The sequence below is a fragment of the Netta rufina genome (assembly GCF_964035555.1).
Source record: "Netta rufina genome assembly, chromosome: 1".
NCBI lineage: Eukaryota > Metazoa > Chordata > Aves > Anseriformes > Anatidae > Netta > Netta rufina.
In genome coordinates, this window is record NC_140123.1 from 161,515,802 (window position 1) to 161,532,738 (window position 16,937).

At 36.5% G+C, this 16,937-nt stretch overlaps 1 protein-coding gene across 14 annotated transcripts in view; it reads right to left on the reverse strand.

The window, feature by feature from the left end:
* ANKS1B (ankyrin repeat and sterile alpha motif domain containing 1B) overlaps positions 1 to 16,937 on the reverse strand; it is a gene marked incomplete at both ends in the record, with an annotated part of 436,397 nt that overhangs the window by 169,479 nt on the left and 249,981 nt on the right. For all 14 annotated transcript variants that reach the window (XM_084292214.1, XM_084292215.1, XM_084292213.1 and 11 more), the window contains one exon: positions 2,974 to 3,072. In XM_084292214.1, the coding sequence (XP_084148340.1) occupies positions 2,974 to 3,072 (99 nt within the window). The remainder of the gene's footprint in view (positions 1 to 2,973; positions 3,073 to 16,937) is intronic.

The window sequence follows — 16,937 nt, forward strand, 5'->3', positions numbered from 1 at the left end:
ATGTGAAACTTGAATAACTTAAATTACATTAATGTAAGGTGGGATTGGGCTATATCTCTAATCCAACAAAAATAAAGGGTATAATGAAAAGCAGAGATCTCATTGAAATATTTCTATTCTCCCTACAAACATACTAGCTTACTCTCATGAAATGCTCTCCTCAAATACAAAATAATTAAGGAAAGATTATATTTTGAAAAAAAAAAAAAAGGTCAAACATGCCTTTTTATACTGGTTAAACACAACGTAATAAAATGAAACAATTAATTCATCAGGTATTTGCTTTTTTCCTATTTAAAACTACTTCAAGCTCTGGCAAGTGGTTCCTAAACACATTTGTGGTGTTTGAAATACAGAAATCTCATCACTCTTTAGGAAACCAGCATTTAGGATGATCGAAGTCAGTTAGTCTTGCCAAAATCTAAATGCCTGTTGCATTTTCAGGCTGCAGAGATGAAGGCTGATGAGAATAACAAAAGAAGCTTTAAAAAGGAATATTTTAAAACATTGACAATAGATTAGTTTCTTGATTTTTTAGCCTCTAAGTTTATTCTATACTGCCTTAGTATATGACCCTAAGGAAGTGTCATTCTGTAGATATTTTTTAAAGCATTTAACTTCTACCTCGACTTCTGAGTTAAGAAGTATGACAAGACAGGAAGGATTAATAGTAAAACTAACAACAGCAGCAGCAGCAGCCATATTGCTAACTACTAAAATGCAAGGAGTCATCAAGTTTTAAATTAAACAAGGAGTAGAAAAGAGGTACCTTTTCAAACAAACCAACTAAAAGAATATTTAATGAGATTCAAATTAGTAAGAATCCAATTATGATTTGAAATCATAAAGTATTTAGAAGGTACAGACTATTTTGAATGGATGATGACAGAGCTGAACTTATCAACAAATGGATATGCAGAAACCTTTTAATGTTTTCCTGAAGGATGTGAAAGCTTTTTAGATTTTCAGCAAACTGTTGTAAATACTTCAAGGATGAGTTACATGAGATAAAATTTACCAGAATCCCAATTTGTGGGCCCCATAACTACTCCAACAGCTGTTTAAACGAATTGGGTTTTGAATATGAAATTAAGTATTTTTTCTATGTAAGCTCTCTTGTGTTGGTGAATCATCTGAGTGAAGAAATGTGATGCACAGCTTTTGGCTGCCTTTACTTTAATATGATATTTTTGCATCAAAGACACATTAGAAACTTGGTCTTTGAGGACTGTTTTCTTAACAAGGAAGCTGCTAAAGACTACCTCACTGAAGCCCATGCTTTAAGCCTTTCTTTGTTACTTAATTATCTTTGGTTCAGAAGATGTTAATTGTTGCATAAACAGCTTGTTCTCACCTGGTTTTAAGAGAGCTTCTAGATCTTGATTCTATAATAATTTCTCATATTAAGCATATTTTATGAAAATACCTTAGTTGGAGTCATACGACAAAATCTGGCTCTCAGCATTAGTATATTCTCCAAAAGCAGACATTATTAACAATGTTTTCATAAACACCAGTTACCAAATCTAGATAGCACTAAAATTATGATATATTAAAAATCTATTCATTAATTTTGAACAATTTAAGCAAGAATACAAACATTCTGGCTTCCCTAAGAAATGTCAAAACCAAAAATATTTCGTCAGCTAAGAGCAGGGATTAAAATCACATAAAATGTTTTGAATGATAGCGTTGTTCAAAAATGTATAAATTTATAGTTAAACCATAAATATCTGTTGTAATTCTTCAAGTACTACTTTTATATACCCTAATACTGTATCATTTATCTCATTTGTCTAAAAATGCTATGTGGAACATTGCTGTCTTTAATCATCTTCAGTGTATCAGTGCACAAGCTCATTCTGTAGTATATACAGATTGTCTAGCACATCCAGAAACAGATACAGTTCATAATTTTACATTTTTTCCATACAAAATAAATCCTTGTTCTCTTTTACCAGTCATCATAAGAACTTATCTAATAAACTATGCTGCATCAAACAGCCTCTTCTGGCAAAGTCATCCGCATGCTCCAGACTGAAATGTCCTTTAACAACTATTTTTGCTCTGAAGTGTTATCAAACTGCAAACAGACTAATCTCTATTTACCTTGATTATTCCACACATGCTGCTACCAAGCTCTAGAGCACTTCATGCACTTTACTTAAGACATTATTCCTGCCCCAGTATCTTGCACCGAGTGAGTATTTGTATCACTTGCGGCAGCCTGGGCTTTAGTAGTATCTACTGCTGCTCATTTATTCTCCTCACACAGCTTCCCAAAATCAGTATGTCCCTCATTTACCTATTCAGGTTTCTGTATGTAGAAACATTAGCAGAAGCCTGCACTGATATATTCTGGTGTGTAAAATATAAGAACTACACCTTTATACTGCTGATTTTAGAATCTATAGTTTAAATCAGTTAGCACTAAAAATGACTGGAAAAATGACTGCAAGTTACTATTTCCATAGCTGAGAAGAAAAATACACAGGAGCAAATCAATGTGGAGCCTGCAGGAAATCTCCAAATCATACATGAAAGACAGGTATTAGGAAAAGCATTTTTCATCCAAAGTTTTGAAGAATGTTTATATTATTCCTGTTTCAAAAGGCAAAGTATTTTTAGGTCATCTGCTATATAAAGACAAACACCTGGTATTCATTGACAGCCTTATTTACACATATGTAATGACAGTCTATAAACAGATTGAAAAGACAAAAATCATTACAATAAATTCCAAACAGCTATCACTTCAAATTACAGATGTTAGTCTCTTCTGCTTCATTTGTCAACTACATCAACACAAGGTAGGTCCAGTGTGACATTACTTTATGCCACTTTTGCACATGCAACAAATGGCTACAAAAACAGTAGGGAATTATGTTTATCTCCATTCAAAAAAAAGTGTTTTAAATGATGTGAAAGCTGTAGGTGTTAATTCCCTTGCTTGGATAATAACAGAAACTATACCTTTGGGAGAAGCTGGATTGCTTGGAGTATTCTCTGTCTGTGTCCAGAGTTAAGTATTCCTATTTCCAACAGATCCTGGTCTTCCATTACGTTGCTTCCCTAAAGAAGTGAGGGGAAAAAAAGGTAGAATTAAGATGAAAAAATAGAAGATTCCTTCAATAGCTTAAAACAAGCCCTTTTGTCATGTTTAAAAGAGAACACTTTGCATAACTTATGACATTTGACAAGATTAATAAATTACTGGTGACTGCACTCACTGTCATATTGACAAAATGTGGAGGAAGGTACTTGAACTTATGGACAATTGCTATACTGCCGGCAACCTGTCAGTGGAGAAACTGTAGGGTCCGCTCAAGCAAAATACCAGCTGTGAACAGCCTTTTAATTGGCTGGACCTTGGCTGAACCAAGGACATGACTATAGGTAAGTGCATTCAAAGACTTCATTTTTTTTCATCCGACTCCCATCTCACCCAGTAATGTCTTATGTTCACTTTAATCTAGTCTGGAAAACACTTAACACATAGGAAGAACAGTAGAGTGGATGAGGATAGAATTCTTTAGTTACTTGCTAGTAAAATGCTGAAGAAACCAAAGACGGGGAGTGGTATCAACAAACCCCATATGGCTCCCATCCCCTTGAATTTAACTGTACCAGTGCAGTCCTAACTTTACCTGTTACTGCTCTTATCTCCCTGCTTGTGGGCAGGTCAAAGAATTCCTAACATGCAAACAGCAGGAAAAGACCATCTGTTCAAACAATACACAAAATAGGAGTCCATAAAAATCAAGAAAAAAATCCTCTAGAATTCAAGCTTCTATTCTTAAGATCTGTTAGCAGTAGAAGATGACCTAGATCTACACATGTAATAGGGAAATATGACTCCTAAAAGATGATCCTGGAATTCATCCAAACAGTGAGCAGTACAGGCTGAAGATAAAGGAGTCTGATTCCGCCTAGGTGGAAAGTTTAGCATTTGAAGGATAAGGTACTTGGTTATTTGGCGGTGACTGCTGGGAATCAGCTGAGACACTAAAGTAGCTCAAAAAAGTGAATTGCAGCCAGGGACCAAATCAGGATGGTTCAAAGTAGGCTGGAAAACCTACATTCCGTTTTCAGACTACCTCATTTCAGACCACACACACACAATTTAAAAAAAAAGTCCATTTTCTATTACATTTGTGATCAAAACCCATAAAAATAGCCCAGTTGACCTCTCCAAACTTGTACCCCTGATGGAGTCTCATGAAGCTAACTTGCTATAAGTGAGAATTTTTATTTGCACTCATTTAAAATCACCATGAAATAGGCTTTATGTGAGCAAAGCCATGAAAAACTTCATCTCCACCCTTCCATTTAGCTTGCTGCTTCTGACTCAGTAGAGCTCTTAAGCAGCAGCAAAATCAAAAGCTGAGAGGCGCATAACAGGACATACTTAAATACTTCGCTGAATCAGGGCTTAATAATGGACATGAATTATTTCTGAATATCAAATCTCCTGTCCCAGAGCAACATGGCTTTCTTTCAAAAAGCACCGTGGAATAAGCAATACTTCACCCTGTTCAGCTGTTAAATCTTCACTCTTTTCAGATGGACTGATTAGTTTACAGATGTACTCTTGAGAACTCTCAAGTGCTACTCTGCAGAATATCCTGCAAAATCTAGGGGAGGTCTTTTTAAGGCAATCATGGAAACATTACAAAGCTATTACATTTAAAATTATATTTCACAGTACGGGGTATGATTTAAGACTACAAGTCTGCAAATCATATCCTGAAAGAATTTGTGTGCAGCATCAGAACTGGCGCAGGCAGAGCCCTGTTCTGAAGTGAGAAGCTGTGCAATCATGTCGTTATAAGTACATCATGTGGTATAAGAGTGCATGCAGCACAGGCTGTGCAAACAGCGACAGTGATGAGGTGGGGTTAATATCCCATTTATCTGCCTTGTAAACACATACAAAATGTCACTTCTCCTTTCTTGCTCTTTATGTTAATTAACCTATAGGGGGCTGTAAATTTAGGGGAAGAAATGGGGGAAAAAATGCATTTTGGGTTATTGCTGCTAGAAATAGCTAGCATAAAAGGCTTTAGGCAAACTGAGCCAACACATGATCCATTCCAAAAAAAAAAAAAAAAAAAAAAAAGACTACATATTTTCATTCATATTAATAAATGCAGCTATTTGTTTCAGCTATGGCTTTCAGTTTGTTGACTGTTTTTCAGATTTCACCCTTCATCATTGCAAGATGTTTATACACAATCAGGGTGTACTCGTCACTGAGCTACTATACACTGGTTATTGGTGTCAGCAACCTTGGCAGTTTAAAGTATTCTAAGTTTAAATCCCAGGTCAACAAATACTTAGGCACAAGATGCTGACTGTTTGTGCCAAGTTGATGCATGGCAGAGACAGCATTATTTTATTAATTCTTTACTACTGTTGTTTGTTTGTTTTTCTTTATGTATTAGCTCAGATATATATATATACATATTTTGCAGCTGGTGCTTTTTTTTTCTTTTTATTTTAAAGTACGTCAAGGTTACAAAATCAAATATTTAAAACTCAGAAAAGCCTGGAATTAATGTTGCCTCCTTGTCCCCACTCTGAGAAAGTAAGAACCCAGTCCGTTAATGTCTGCAGGCTTCAGAGCTTTTCCTGTGCATTTTCATCAGTGCCAATGGTAGCAGCCACTCATCTCTCCTGTAAAACAGACCTCCTTGTCTCCTGCCAAGGAGCTATGCCAGCTCTTCATCTCTCCACATGAGCAAACTGGGGAACTTTAGATAATAATTCTCTATTGCTTTAAATAATAATTCTCTATAGAGGAGTAAGCTGATAGTAGAAAGCTGCTGTCTACTCTGCAGACATGCCTTCGAAGAGAAAGAAACAGTGCCCTGTATTTCTATCTCCCTGGTGTCTGCTCCCATTCACCCCTTAATCGTGGTCCCTGATACTCTTTTTACCTGATTCCTCTTCTTGCTGTCCTCCAGCCTCCTTCCATAGCCTACATCAAGAGTGAGGAAAGCTTTCCTTTTTTTTTTTTTCTTTTTTTTTTTTTTTTTTTTCTGCAGCAGATCAGAGACAAGAGAAGAATTTGTCTCCCTTCTCTTAGCTTCTGTACACAAATTTATTATACGCTGGGCCAAACTTAACCTCAATTAACTTTATGGAGATGACATGGTAAATGTAATTAAAATGAATACGAATACAATAATGTCCTTTCACATTATTTCACCCTCAAAAATAGCTGAGCTATATTAGCTGAAACGTTCACCGAAAAGAGATTGTTCTAATAGACACCTACAGAATTTCAGTCCAAAGATTCAATTGTGATATGCTTATATAAAAGAGAAAACAGGTTCTTGTAACAGAAAATATGGGACAGCAATCTCTACTGGGGTTATTATGTTCTTATTATGTAATAAAAACATAAGAGGCTTTGTGATACTACAGCTTTCCCAAGTCTATCGGAAAACTTAGCTGGAAGGAAACCTTACTTCTCAGAATTAAAGCAGAAAGAATATATAACAATTGCTTATACTAGGGCAGATTCAGATCTCATGCATGTCAGTTTACACTGTCGAAATTTCTGTCTTGCAAATGCATAAGTGATAGCATAAGAGATTATCCTTCCTGGGCTTTGTGGTTCTTCACTTCTCTCAGAAATATCATCTTTTTCCCTATAAATACATAAAGAAAGCTGATCTCCTGAGTAAAAAGGCAATAGTTTCACAGAACAGTTGGGCTCAAGAATGAAGGGAAAATGACTCTGCATGTGGGAGACTGGAGGCATATGAAAAACAATATAATTGAGGAAACTCAGAAACTCTGCCAAAATCTGAGATAGTTCCTATAAATAAGTTAAGAACAAAAGACATGATGGTATAGTATAAGATAAAGATTTCACTGGCATTTATTTGGGGTGTTCCACACAAAACCACCTCCAGCACCCTCCACCTGAAGTTCATACAGTCTTTCCAAAAAATGCTGAGTTAGACTTTTATACTAGATTCCAAATGCATCTAAGAATGTACATATGTATACAGAATCTTTATAAAACAATTTAATTTGGAATATGTCAGACTTGTAGCAACAGAAGTACTACATCTATTAAAAACAGCCTAAATTTAATACTTTAAATAGCTCAAAGAACCTCTAAAATCCAGTCAGTGCAAAAGATTCATAAACTTGTAGACTTCATTTACTATCAAAACAGGACAATTTTCAATATTGTATTTATATATTTTTTTTAAAGACCAATGCACATTCTACATCCTGTAGGAACAAAAACTCTTTAAGATTTGTCTCTAAAGATATTAAAATAAGTTGATTAGAAGAACATCTTACAAAGGCAGGCATAAGTGCATGTTTCTCATTGCTACCCTTTTGTACCTATGTCTTTAATCTTCCTTCATATATTTTCTGTACTGGAAACCTACAAAAAAATCCAATGTCTGGTTCTGGCATCTAAATAAAGCAAAAATGGTAAAGAAACTTTAAAACAGATGCCAGATACATCACTAGACTTATCTGAAAACTCAGCCATTGAAGCTGGAAGTAAAGGGATATTGGGAATTTGCATTTTGGTATTATTCTTGCACTTCACCTTGACTAATAGATTGACAATTTGATAAAGGTTAAAAAGAAGTTCGTTAGATATTCATTGCACTCAAAGTTCTGGAAAAAAAACACAACACAAACAACCAAACCAAAACAAACCAAAACAAACCAAAAAAGAAAAACACCACACAACTCAATGAGGAGATAAATACCTATAGAATAATAAAATGGTTTGGGTTGGAAGAGACTTTAAAGACCATTTAATTCCAGCCCTCCATGCCATGGGCAAGGACAACTTCTACCAGACCAGGTTGCTCAAAGCCCCATACTACTTTATTCTCTTTAACGAATAGATGATGTCTATATAAACATGTCCTGTAAGAGCTTCCCACCTTCCGTTCCATTCCCCAATGTACTTTTAACAAAACAGTTTTCTTTCATGCTTTCCAGTTAACTCTTCTGTGTGTGTCCCCTGCACGGTAATCCCTCACAGCCTTTGGAGGCTGAAATAACATCCTGTCTTAAACACAAGGATACTACTTGTGTGTGATTGTACCAGCAATCCTTATATGTGAGGCTACCAAGCTGTGCCTCTGAGCCTCATGTCCAGTAGTGTATGCTGCTGAAATTCTGAAATCGTCTATGCATCCTTTTGTGTAAACTGAGTAAAAACTAGCTGGAAGAAAGAGAGAAAGAACAAATTAATTGTGCATTTGAGGTTATTTTTTTTCCTATATGAAAGAAAATATCCTTATGTAAGAAATGGAAGATTTGGAAGAGTTCTCTTTATAGACTGGCAGTACCAATTAGACCAGCTTTTCTATACTCATCTATGTCAGCTAGAAGAGGAAAAGCAGTGAATCTGGTACCTAAAGCTGTGTAAGAACTACTAATGAGATGGAATTGACTTGGTGTGCAGCCATTAGTGAGACCAAATTCAACTGCAGGTGCCAAGTGTCACTGGAGTTGATTTGCCCAACAACAGGATTGGTGTGGGTGAGGGAAGGATGAATCCTGTGCCGAGTGTAATGTTGACAGGGTAGCACTAATAGATGCCTCTCTGTTTTTCCTTGGGCAGAGATATACACTCTCCCTTTTCCTCTTGCAGCTACCCGTGTAGCAGCTGCACCTTCAACATATTATCAGTAGATACTCTGAAAAGCCAGTATCAGTAAGATGTAATACATAGCAATGGGTAAGATCATGGTGTCTGTGTGTCACAGACAAGGTTTAGTGTGCGAAGGACCTTGTCACTATTTCTTCCAATTTGTATTGCAACAAATCACTGGCTTCCTGAGAGTTGTCACTGCAGGAGCTCAACTGGGGATATTTGAGTTTGAACAGATCTTGCACTTGGGTTTGCAGGATTGCTGGAAATATGACTTGTCAGAGAGAGGAAAAAGGATACAAGGCTTATCTGGGGTGAGAGTACTCATGTTCCTGCCACGCAGGGAAAAGAGGTAGGAGCAGGACTGGGGCAGATGGTACTGTTCTTCCATTATATATGCGTGGAGATAGAAAACTGACACCAATAGCACCAAAGAGCTCCTTTCTTTCTCTTCCTTTCCACACCAACAGGAAAGGAAGAGGCAAAGGGAGTACCCATCTGACACCAATGAGAAAGAGTCCAGTTGTAAAGCAAAGCTTTGACAGTCTTCATTCCAAATCACTTTGCTTCTCACCCACCTAATGCTAATATTCTTTCAAACTGCACCCCCCAAAGGAGGTGACATTTAAACTGTCCTCTGGCTGGGAACGAATTAGGGACATCTCACAAGATGGTTGGGCAAGATGATAAGGACACATTAAATAACCAGAATTTTTCATTGTCTCAATCATATGCCACAAGGTTTATACATTTTCATCACAACATAGCTTTTCCACAAGGTAGAAGAGGTTATTCCTTGGAGGCTTGCAAGAAATGACCAGAGAAATGCAGTTTTCAATAACGCAAACTGCTTTTTATTAGTGCAAAAATTTCAGGCAATGTGTCACACATTTCTTTTCCAAATGAGAACTGGCAAACGATCAGAATTTAGCAAGCTTCAGTATGAGTGAAAGGTTGCCTCTCACCAGTACTGCCACTGTTAACATGAAAACAAGATCTGTAAGAATGATTATTGAGTGAAATGTTTAACTTGTACTTTAAGGTCAGAAAGATTTATCAGATTCCTGGAGACACTGCAGAAATTGTTATTTCACCTGCAAGCCTGACAAGACCATGTTAGAAAAATGTCTTGCAGAAGCCTGAAATTCTGCCTTGGGGAAAAAAAAAAAAAAAAAAAAAAAAAAAAAAAAAAAAAAAAAAGATTGATTGTAAAATACATTAGGAAGAATGGACTGAGCACATTGCAAATCATTTGATAACATTCTTCTAACATTATATTGCCCTTAAACTACTGATACTGAAACTAATTCTCAATCCTCACCCTTCTCTATTATCAGTCTTTATATTTGTGACTTCCTTAGCAATTAAAAACCCCACAAAAATAAAGAGATTTGAAGACGGTTTTCCATGTGAATAACATTTCTTCAGAAAGTAATAATAAGCTACTATTGAAATGTTAATTAAAAAAAGGTCATTTTAGTCACAAACAAGAGCAATGGACAGCAATTCAAAGCAGTTAAGGCACGACTCCACCCAGGGAATTTGACCCCTAATCTGCAAACCTTGCAGGAAGATATAAGATGATGTAAGTGGGATTCATTTCAGAAGAAGCGGAGACCCAGCAGACCCTGAGTCCCACTCTACCTATGTTTTAAATATCTCTCTGGTTCATATTCAGCTCTCCCTAAAATGAAGCTGAAGTAACCAGTACCATTGAAAGACCTCTAAATATTGATATTCAAAGGAACATATAGTCACAGCCCCTTCACACAACAGTAATAGTTAATTAAAGTATAGTGATAATTAAACAATACTGATAGCTGGGACAAGGATTCTTGTAGGAAGAATTTCTGCTATTTTTATCCCCTCTTCCTTGTAGCACTGATTCATTACAGCCAACACAATTGTCACATGCAAATTAGCTGCACAGATAAGGTGGCAATTGAAAAAATTACTTCTGATGTTGCACTTGGCCCACTTAATTATGAACGCTGTTGACCCAACTCTGTCTGCCTATTTAGTCATAACAATTCAATAAAATAATTATTAATACTTACCTAAATTACATCTTAATGTCTTGAATGTATATCGCAAAGATAATTTCACTTCATTTGAGTAATGAAAATTCTGAGGAGTCTATATTGTACCATTATTCAGATTACTTGAGATAAATGCTAGTTATTCTAGATGCTAAATTTCTCAAAGGACCCAATTTAAAATCAATATTACTGTGAACTAATTAACAGACTTCTAAATTCTTGGGAAAATACTTCTTTCTCCAGTGAATACATAAGTTTGGGGAGTGCAAGAAGGGGCAAACAGTATTTTCAGAAATGCTGAATACCTGCTCTACATGTAACATGGAATTCTATTCAACCTTGGCACTAATGCTGGTGTTTTTGTAATCAATGTAGAAACTCTGCTTACCCCCCAGAAAGTCTCACTGAGTAAATGTGTGTATTTCAAACCACGTTTCTGTCTGTCAGGTATTCTTTTGCTCACATTTTTATCAATCCTAGCCACGTTGAGCCACACAAATCAGCCCGAAGAGTACAAAACACAGTCAAAGACTTAGACTTTAAAATTCAGAGCAGAATCCATATCTTAAAAATAGCTTATTCACAGAGAAGGTCTGTGAAATAGCAGCAAGAAAAACATATGCTCAGAAAAATACTTAAGCCTTCAAACGATTATGCCCTAATGTTACAGTAGTGGTCTTGCAAGCCTTTGCTCAGCTCCTGCCTGCAGCTGAACTCCACTCACATAGTTTTTCATTTTTACCTCTGGGCTCCCTGGTTTTCTGTTCTGAGTAGATGGAGTAGCTTGGAAACTACATCCAACTTTGCATTTGTGTGAGTCTAGAAATGAGGCCCTGCTTCTCATAGGTACCATGGGAGCTTGATCTGATGGGAAGTCTTAGAGAATGCCTAGGGCAGAGCCACAAGAGCATGGCATGAACTGTAAGCTGTTCTTTCCTAAAATGTGACTGAAGAAGGAAGAATTGCTTTATCTTTCTTTTTCTTTAGCACAGCGCTGTTATGAGCAGATTCACACAGAAGGGAGATCAGATTCATGTGTCTTTCTCAAACTCAAATTTTGGATTTCCTAAAAAGAGAACAAGCTATGCAATAACTGACAGGGAAGGGCATTCTTGGATTGAGGAGGAAGTGTTCTACAGTCCTGCTGAAACTAAATTACCATGAAATTCAGCCAGTAAAGCAGAAGGAACATTATCCTTTAGACCAGTGAGAGCTAGGTGAGGTAAATCAATCTTCCAGTGCTGTTGCTAGAAATGTTTCTAGTTTACACCCAATAACAGCTACATATAAAAAGCAGAGAGAAAGCTACAAATTCAGGACTATCTCTTGCAACTGAGTATTGTAATTTCTGAGCCACAGAGTCATTTGAACCTCTAGATAGTACTGTAATTTGAAAGAAATTGGTGAATCAGCTGTCCTCATCCAGAGGGACAACGTTGATGTCGAGATCTATGGAGCAAGATGGAAAATTCAGCCTCCAGATGGTTTCTAAACTAGAGCTTCAAAGGGAGGCAAAACTTTCCAACATAACTCTTGCCTTGGATTATCTTACTGGCTTCCTCTGCTTAGCACTGCAAATCTCTTTATTAAGCACCTTGCTCTTCCTATTAAGTTATGCGGGGTCTTGTATGCCAAACTCAGTTGCAAGGATCCTGCTCCCAGATGCAGGAACTGTAAAGTCATATGTGGCCACATCCACCATAGCTGCTGCTAGCTGCATTTGTAGTGTGATCTTGAGGAAGCCTCACCTGGCTGTTTGGGGCCCACTCTCTGCACTGCAAAATGAAGCCACAGTCTAATTTTCACGTGACCAAACCCTTTTTCAGACATAGATCTTAGTAACTGGAGGCTGTTAGGTCAACTGAACTTGCTGTTTTAATATTTTATTACAAAATAGAATGAATTATGAAGCAGCTTCAAAGAACTACTGGAAAATTAATTGTGTTTTCTATGCATTGCTGATTGCTATGTTTAAATGAGTTTCATGTTCTGCCGTGCCTCTTGATCTGTTGTGGTGCAGCAAGAGTAAAAGGTAAGAAAGCTTATAAGCAAAGAAGGTTGCTATAAAACAAACTGGAATATACTAACTGTCTCTAACTGAAAATTAAAAGGGTGCAGGGAAAATACAGTCAGGCTTGCTGGCTAAATGCAACCATTATGCTGAGAAGCATTTTGATATATTCCTACAGATTGTTTGTTAAGGCAGACACAACACATAGCATGATTGAACAAGTTATTGTTTCCATTGCACACAGAAGAGATTTCTGTTACGTGTGGCTTTTCTTATACAAACCATTGTGATTTATTGCCACAGTATATGCAGAGATATTACTCTTCAGGTCCCTGAGGCCTAAGAGGTAAATGGAGATGGTCTCCATTTTCTTCATACTCTTTCTAAAAATATGAGAACATTTGATTAAGGGTTGACAATTTTCTTTTCTTCCTTTCCTTGTTCTTGTAATTCATTTCACATGGGAAGTGGGCTGTGTTTTTCTTATTCCTTCCAATTCAGCAGCTGGGTGGCTTGCTTCGCGGGCCCACTCTTGTCACCATGGCAACCAGTAGATTGCTGTAATGCGATCCCATGCGCTTGATGTCACTACATGGGGCTATTGTTCCCGGAGAACAATTTGGGAAATGCATTTCCATATTCTCGTAAAGAAAGATTAATTAGTGTTCTACCACATGGCCGTCCCGCATGTCACGCGCGGACTGCAGCGTCGTGTCAGGAAGTGCTTCACACACAGCGACTCCACGAAGGGTTCATGCCACGAAGCCTGATCCCAGTGCCAAGCAGGCGCTGTTCCTCAGAAACGTGCTGGAGAGCCACAGCTTCAGCTCTTGAGAATCACTAGCATGACCGTGCTAGGTGAGATCAAAGGTCTACCTCATTGGTTTGGCATCTGCCAGTGGCCAAAACTGAATGCCCAGAAAAGCAAAGTATATAAATTGTCTTATATAATGATTTCATGCTGTTATCAATGTGTTAAGTTAAAGAGAAGTGCACCAGTATTTAGCTACATTAGAGACTGAATGCTGAATATATAGCAGGCAAAACACCTGATTTTACTAAACAGAAATCCAACATAGCTTTTGAGAGATACGTAAGGGTCAGTTGCTCTTTAGTGTTTGGGGGAAGCTGATTTACCATCCCTGTTCCACCTCGCACCAAATCATTTTTGCACCACAAAGCTGGTTTCTTTTTGTGTGTCGTGGAGGTGGCAGAGGCTCTAGGACTACCCTGACTATAAATGAACTTTGGGATGATGTATTCCACAAGAACCAAAATAATAGCTATCCCTTCAGAAACGGTGTTAATAGGCCCAAAATTGTAGACTGCATGGAAGAAAGGATATTTCTTCATTCCTAAGGGGGTATTTCACTCTGTCCTGTACTGATTCCTAAAACACTTGAACATGGTATAATTGGGGAATGAGTCCAAAGAATAATGGAAAGCTGTTCTGTTTGCACTAAGTTTCTGTTTCCACTAAGTGGAAAACGACTGGGTAGCCACTGATAAAGAAAGCAGTGCACTCTGGAATGCTTCATGGAACACTGCATTTCTTAATATATATATATATATATATTTGTCAATCCATAAGAACATATATATATATTAAACTACACAATAAAAATGTGGTATGATCTGGATATCACCAGTAATACAGTATCTGTCACCCAGAACCTATGACAAGCTGTGTAGCTATAGAGTGGATCCCATATACTATATTATCACAGGCATTAAAAGAGTTTTCCAACAAGAGTTTGAAGTATAACATTATTGAAAATATTGTTATAAAATAATAATATAATAAAAAATAATAACACATAAATATATAATAATAATATATAATAATATATAATTATATAAGTACATGAATATATAAATAATAATATAAATAATGTTATTGAAAAATAACGTTTATAAATCTGAAATGTAAAATAAACATCCAAATTCAATAAATAAACAAATTTGAAATCGGTTTTCTGTCTGTGTGAGCCAGACCCTAAACTTGGTACTTTCTATTCCCTTTCTTCCTACATATATGCTTTTACATCCTGTGTAATTCATTCTCAATACACATATTGTATTCAGATGTTGTTCAAATACTGTGACCTTTCTTTCTGTTCACATTCTCCTCTTTATTTACACATTTTTCACTCTTTTGCAAATATTCTTGTATTGTGTATCTCAGATACAACACAAAAGCAGTAACTAATGCAACTACTCTAGTTCCATTTTCTACTCATAGCTGTGTAGTTAAGAGCTACAAATACTTAGGAAATTACTCATGACATTATTATACCAACCCATTAGTAACTATTTAAAGACAGATATAATCTTTTATTACCAGTGAATGTAAGAAATAAAATTCATGTATTTCAAGAAGTCTGTTCTCGGAGACTGAACGATGTAACTAGTCTCCAGCCAAAGCAACTACTGGCTGCAAAACTTAAAGTCACAGGTTGGTTTTACATATTTACATATTTTATGCACAGTTCTAGCATCTTGATATAGTCTTTTCAACTCTTCAACCTGCCTTGAAAATATCATTTGATTTCAAGAACCTTATATAAAAGGTAAACATATACTGTTATTTAACTGAGGGAGTGATTATTCTTCCCATAAACCTGTTGTATTTTCTTAAAACTCTGCGTTAATGTGTTCAAAATGAAAGAAAGAACAGTTTGATATATCCTTAGGATAGAATTACCCATATGCAGACTGACGCAGTCCCAAAACACTGCAGAAGAACTCTGCAATGTCATTACAGCTGATTTTCCAAGTACACATGGAGGGACACCTATTGCAAGAGACCTGTAATCTGACACTCTAGTACTTCATTTCCCTCAGTCATAAGAAAACTTTAATGCAATTCATTCCATCTTGTGTGGCACCCACTGTGATAAGCCTTTCCACCAATCCATTTCCTACACAAGGATACTGCATTTGACAATCAGCATTTATGGAGTTTTTTGGGTCCTCCATTCTATCCAAATTCAAGTAGCATATTTACTGATGCTTTGCAGATTTTCTTGTAAACAAGCTTTTTCTAATTTAACTTTTCTTTGTAATAAAAAAAAAAAAAGTGTTCCTAATGGTCATGATGAACACTTAGGAGTCTCACTGCTCCTTTCTGCCTCAAATAGCAGGTCCAAAACAGGCCATTAAACCAACAAATTAGATAATCAAAATGTATGCTCTTGACTGAGCAAGGCAAAACAGTGAGAGACCATGTAACTTCACTTGATATAATTTCTGTACTTCAGTACGCATTCTTAAAAGAGAAGGTTACTGCAATGAATAAAACAGACAAAATAAGAACTGCTGATCTCCACTACACATTAGAGGACTGTTGCAAAGTCACAAAGCTACAAACTACCAGAATTAAGACTATTCACCACTGGCTTACCACCCTTCACCACAGGATACATATTCTATATGGTACACATACAGTATAATTGTATTTCTGAATAAACCATGAATTCAATGCAGGAGGACGGATGGTACTTACGAAACAAGATAGCTGATATTTCTTTTTTTAGCCTTTATCATTCTCTGTGTGGGTCCATGTCTTATATATAGTTTTCCATTGAAAGCTTCACCAGTAAGAATGACTCACTTTCTTCTGACTTTTTTTTAGACATTCATTGAAATAATAATAGACAGCTCCAAACAGCAATTAATATATTTTATAATACTCCTGCAAGGTGGCTTTTTATGCCCATTATACAGATAAAGAAGTGGAATAGGACTAATTAGGGCCTGAATTTGAAAAAATGAATTCTATTAGTTATCACTACCTAAGTGTAGGGATTGTTTTCTTCCAGTCCAATGAGTACTTAGTACCTATCTACATATATATTCAAAGGAGAACTAAAGTCAAATTTAGTTCTAGGTGTGAGCACTCACACTTTTGCAAATCTGAATTTTGCTGCTTCTTTTGTACGTGTGTATCAAAGCATTTTTGACACAAGTTTTGTCAGGAGAGGTTGTCTCAATTTGTAGCTAACTGTCCGAGTAAATCAGAAGACTGAGTTGCCTTAGAAAATGGAAAAATCTGAATAATATGGTATTGCAAAGCATTCTGGATAGCATGTCCAGCTTTCTTCAAAGAGTCAGCTGAAGTCCAACCAAGCAAACTAGCTTTCACTCAGCATCAGCTCTATTAGGCCACAGCTATCTCTCAGAGTGACAAGAATGTCTCTGTGACAACCATTCAGTTTAATGTCCTTCTGCTTCTGTTCAGGAC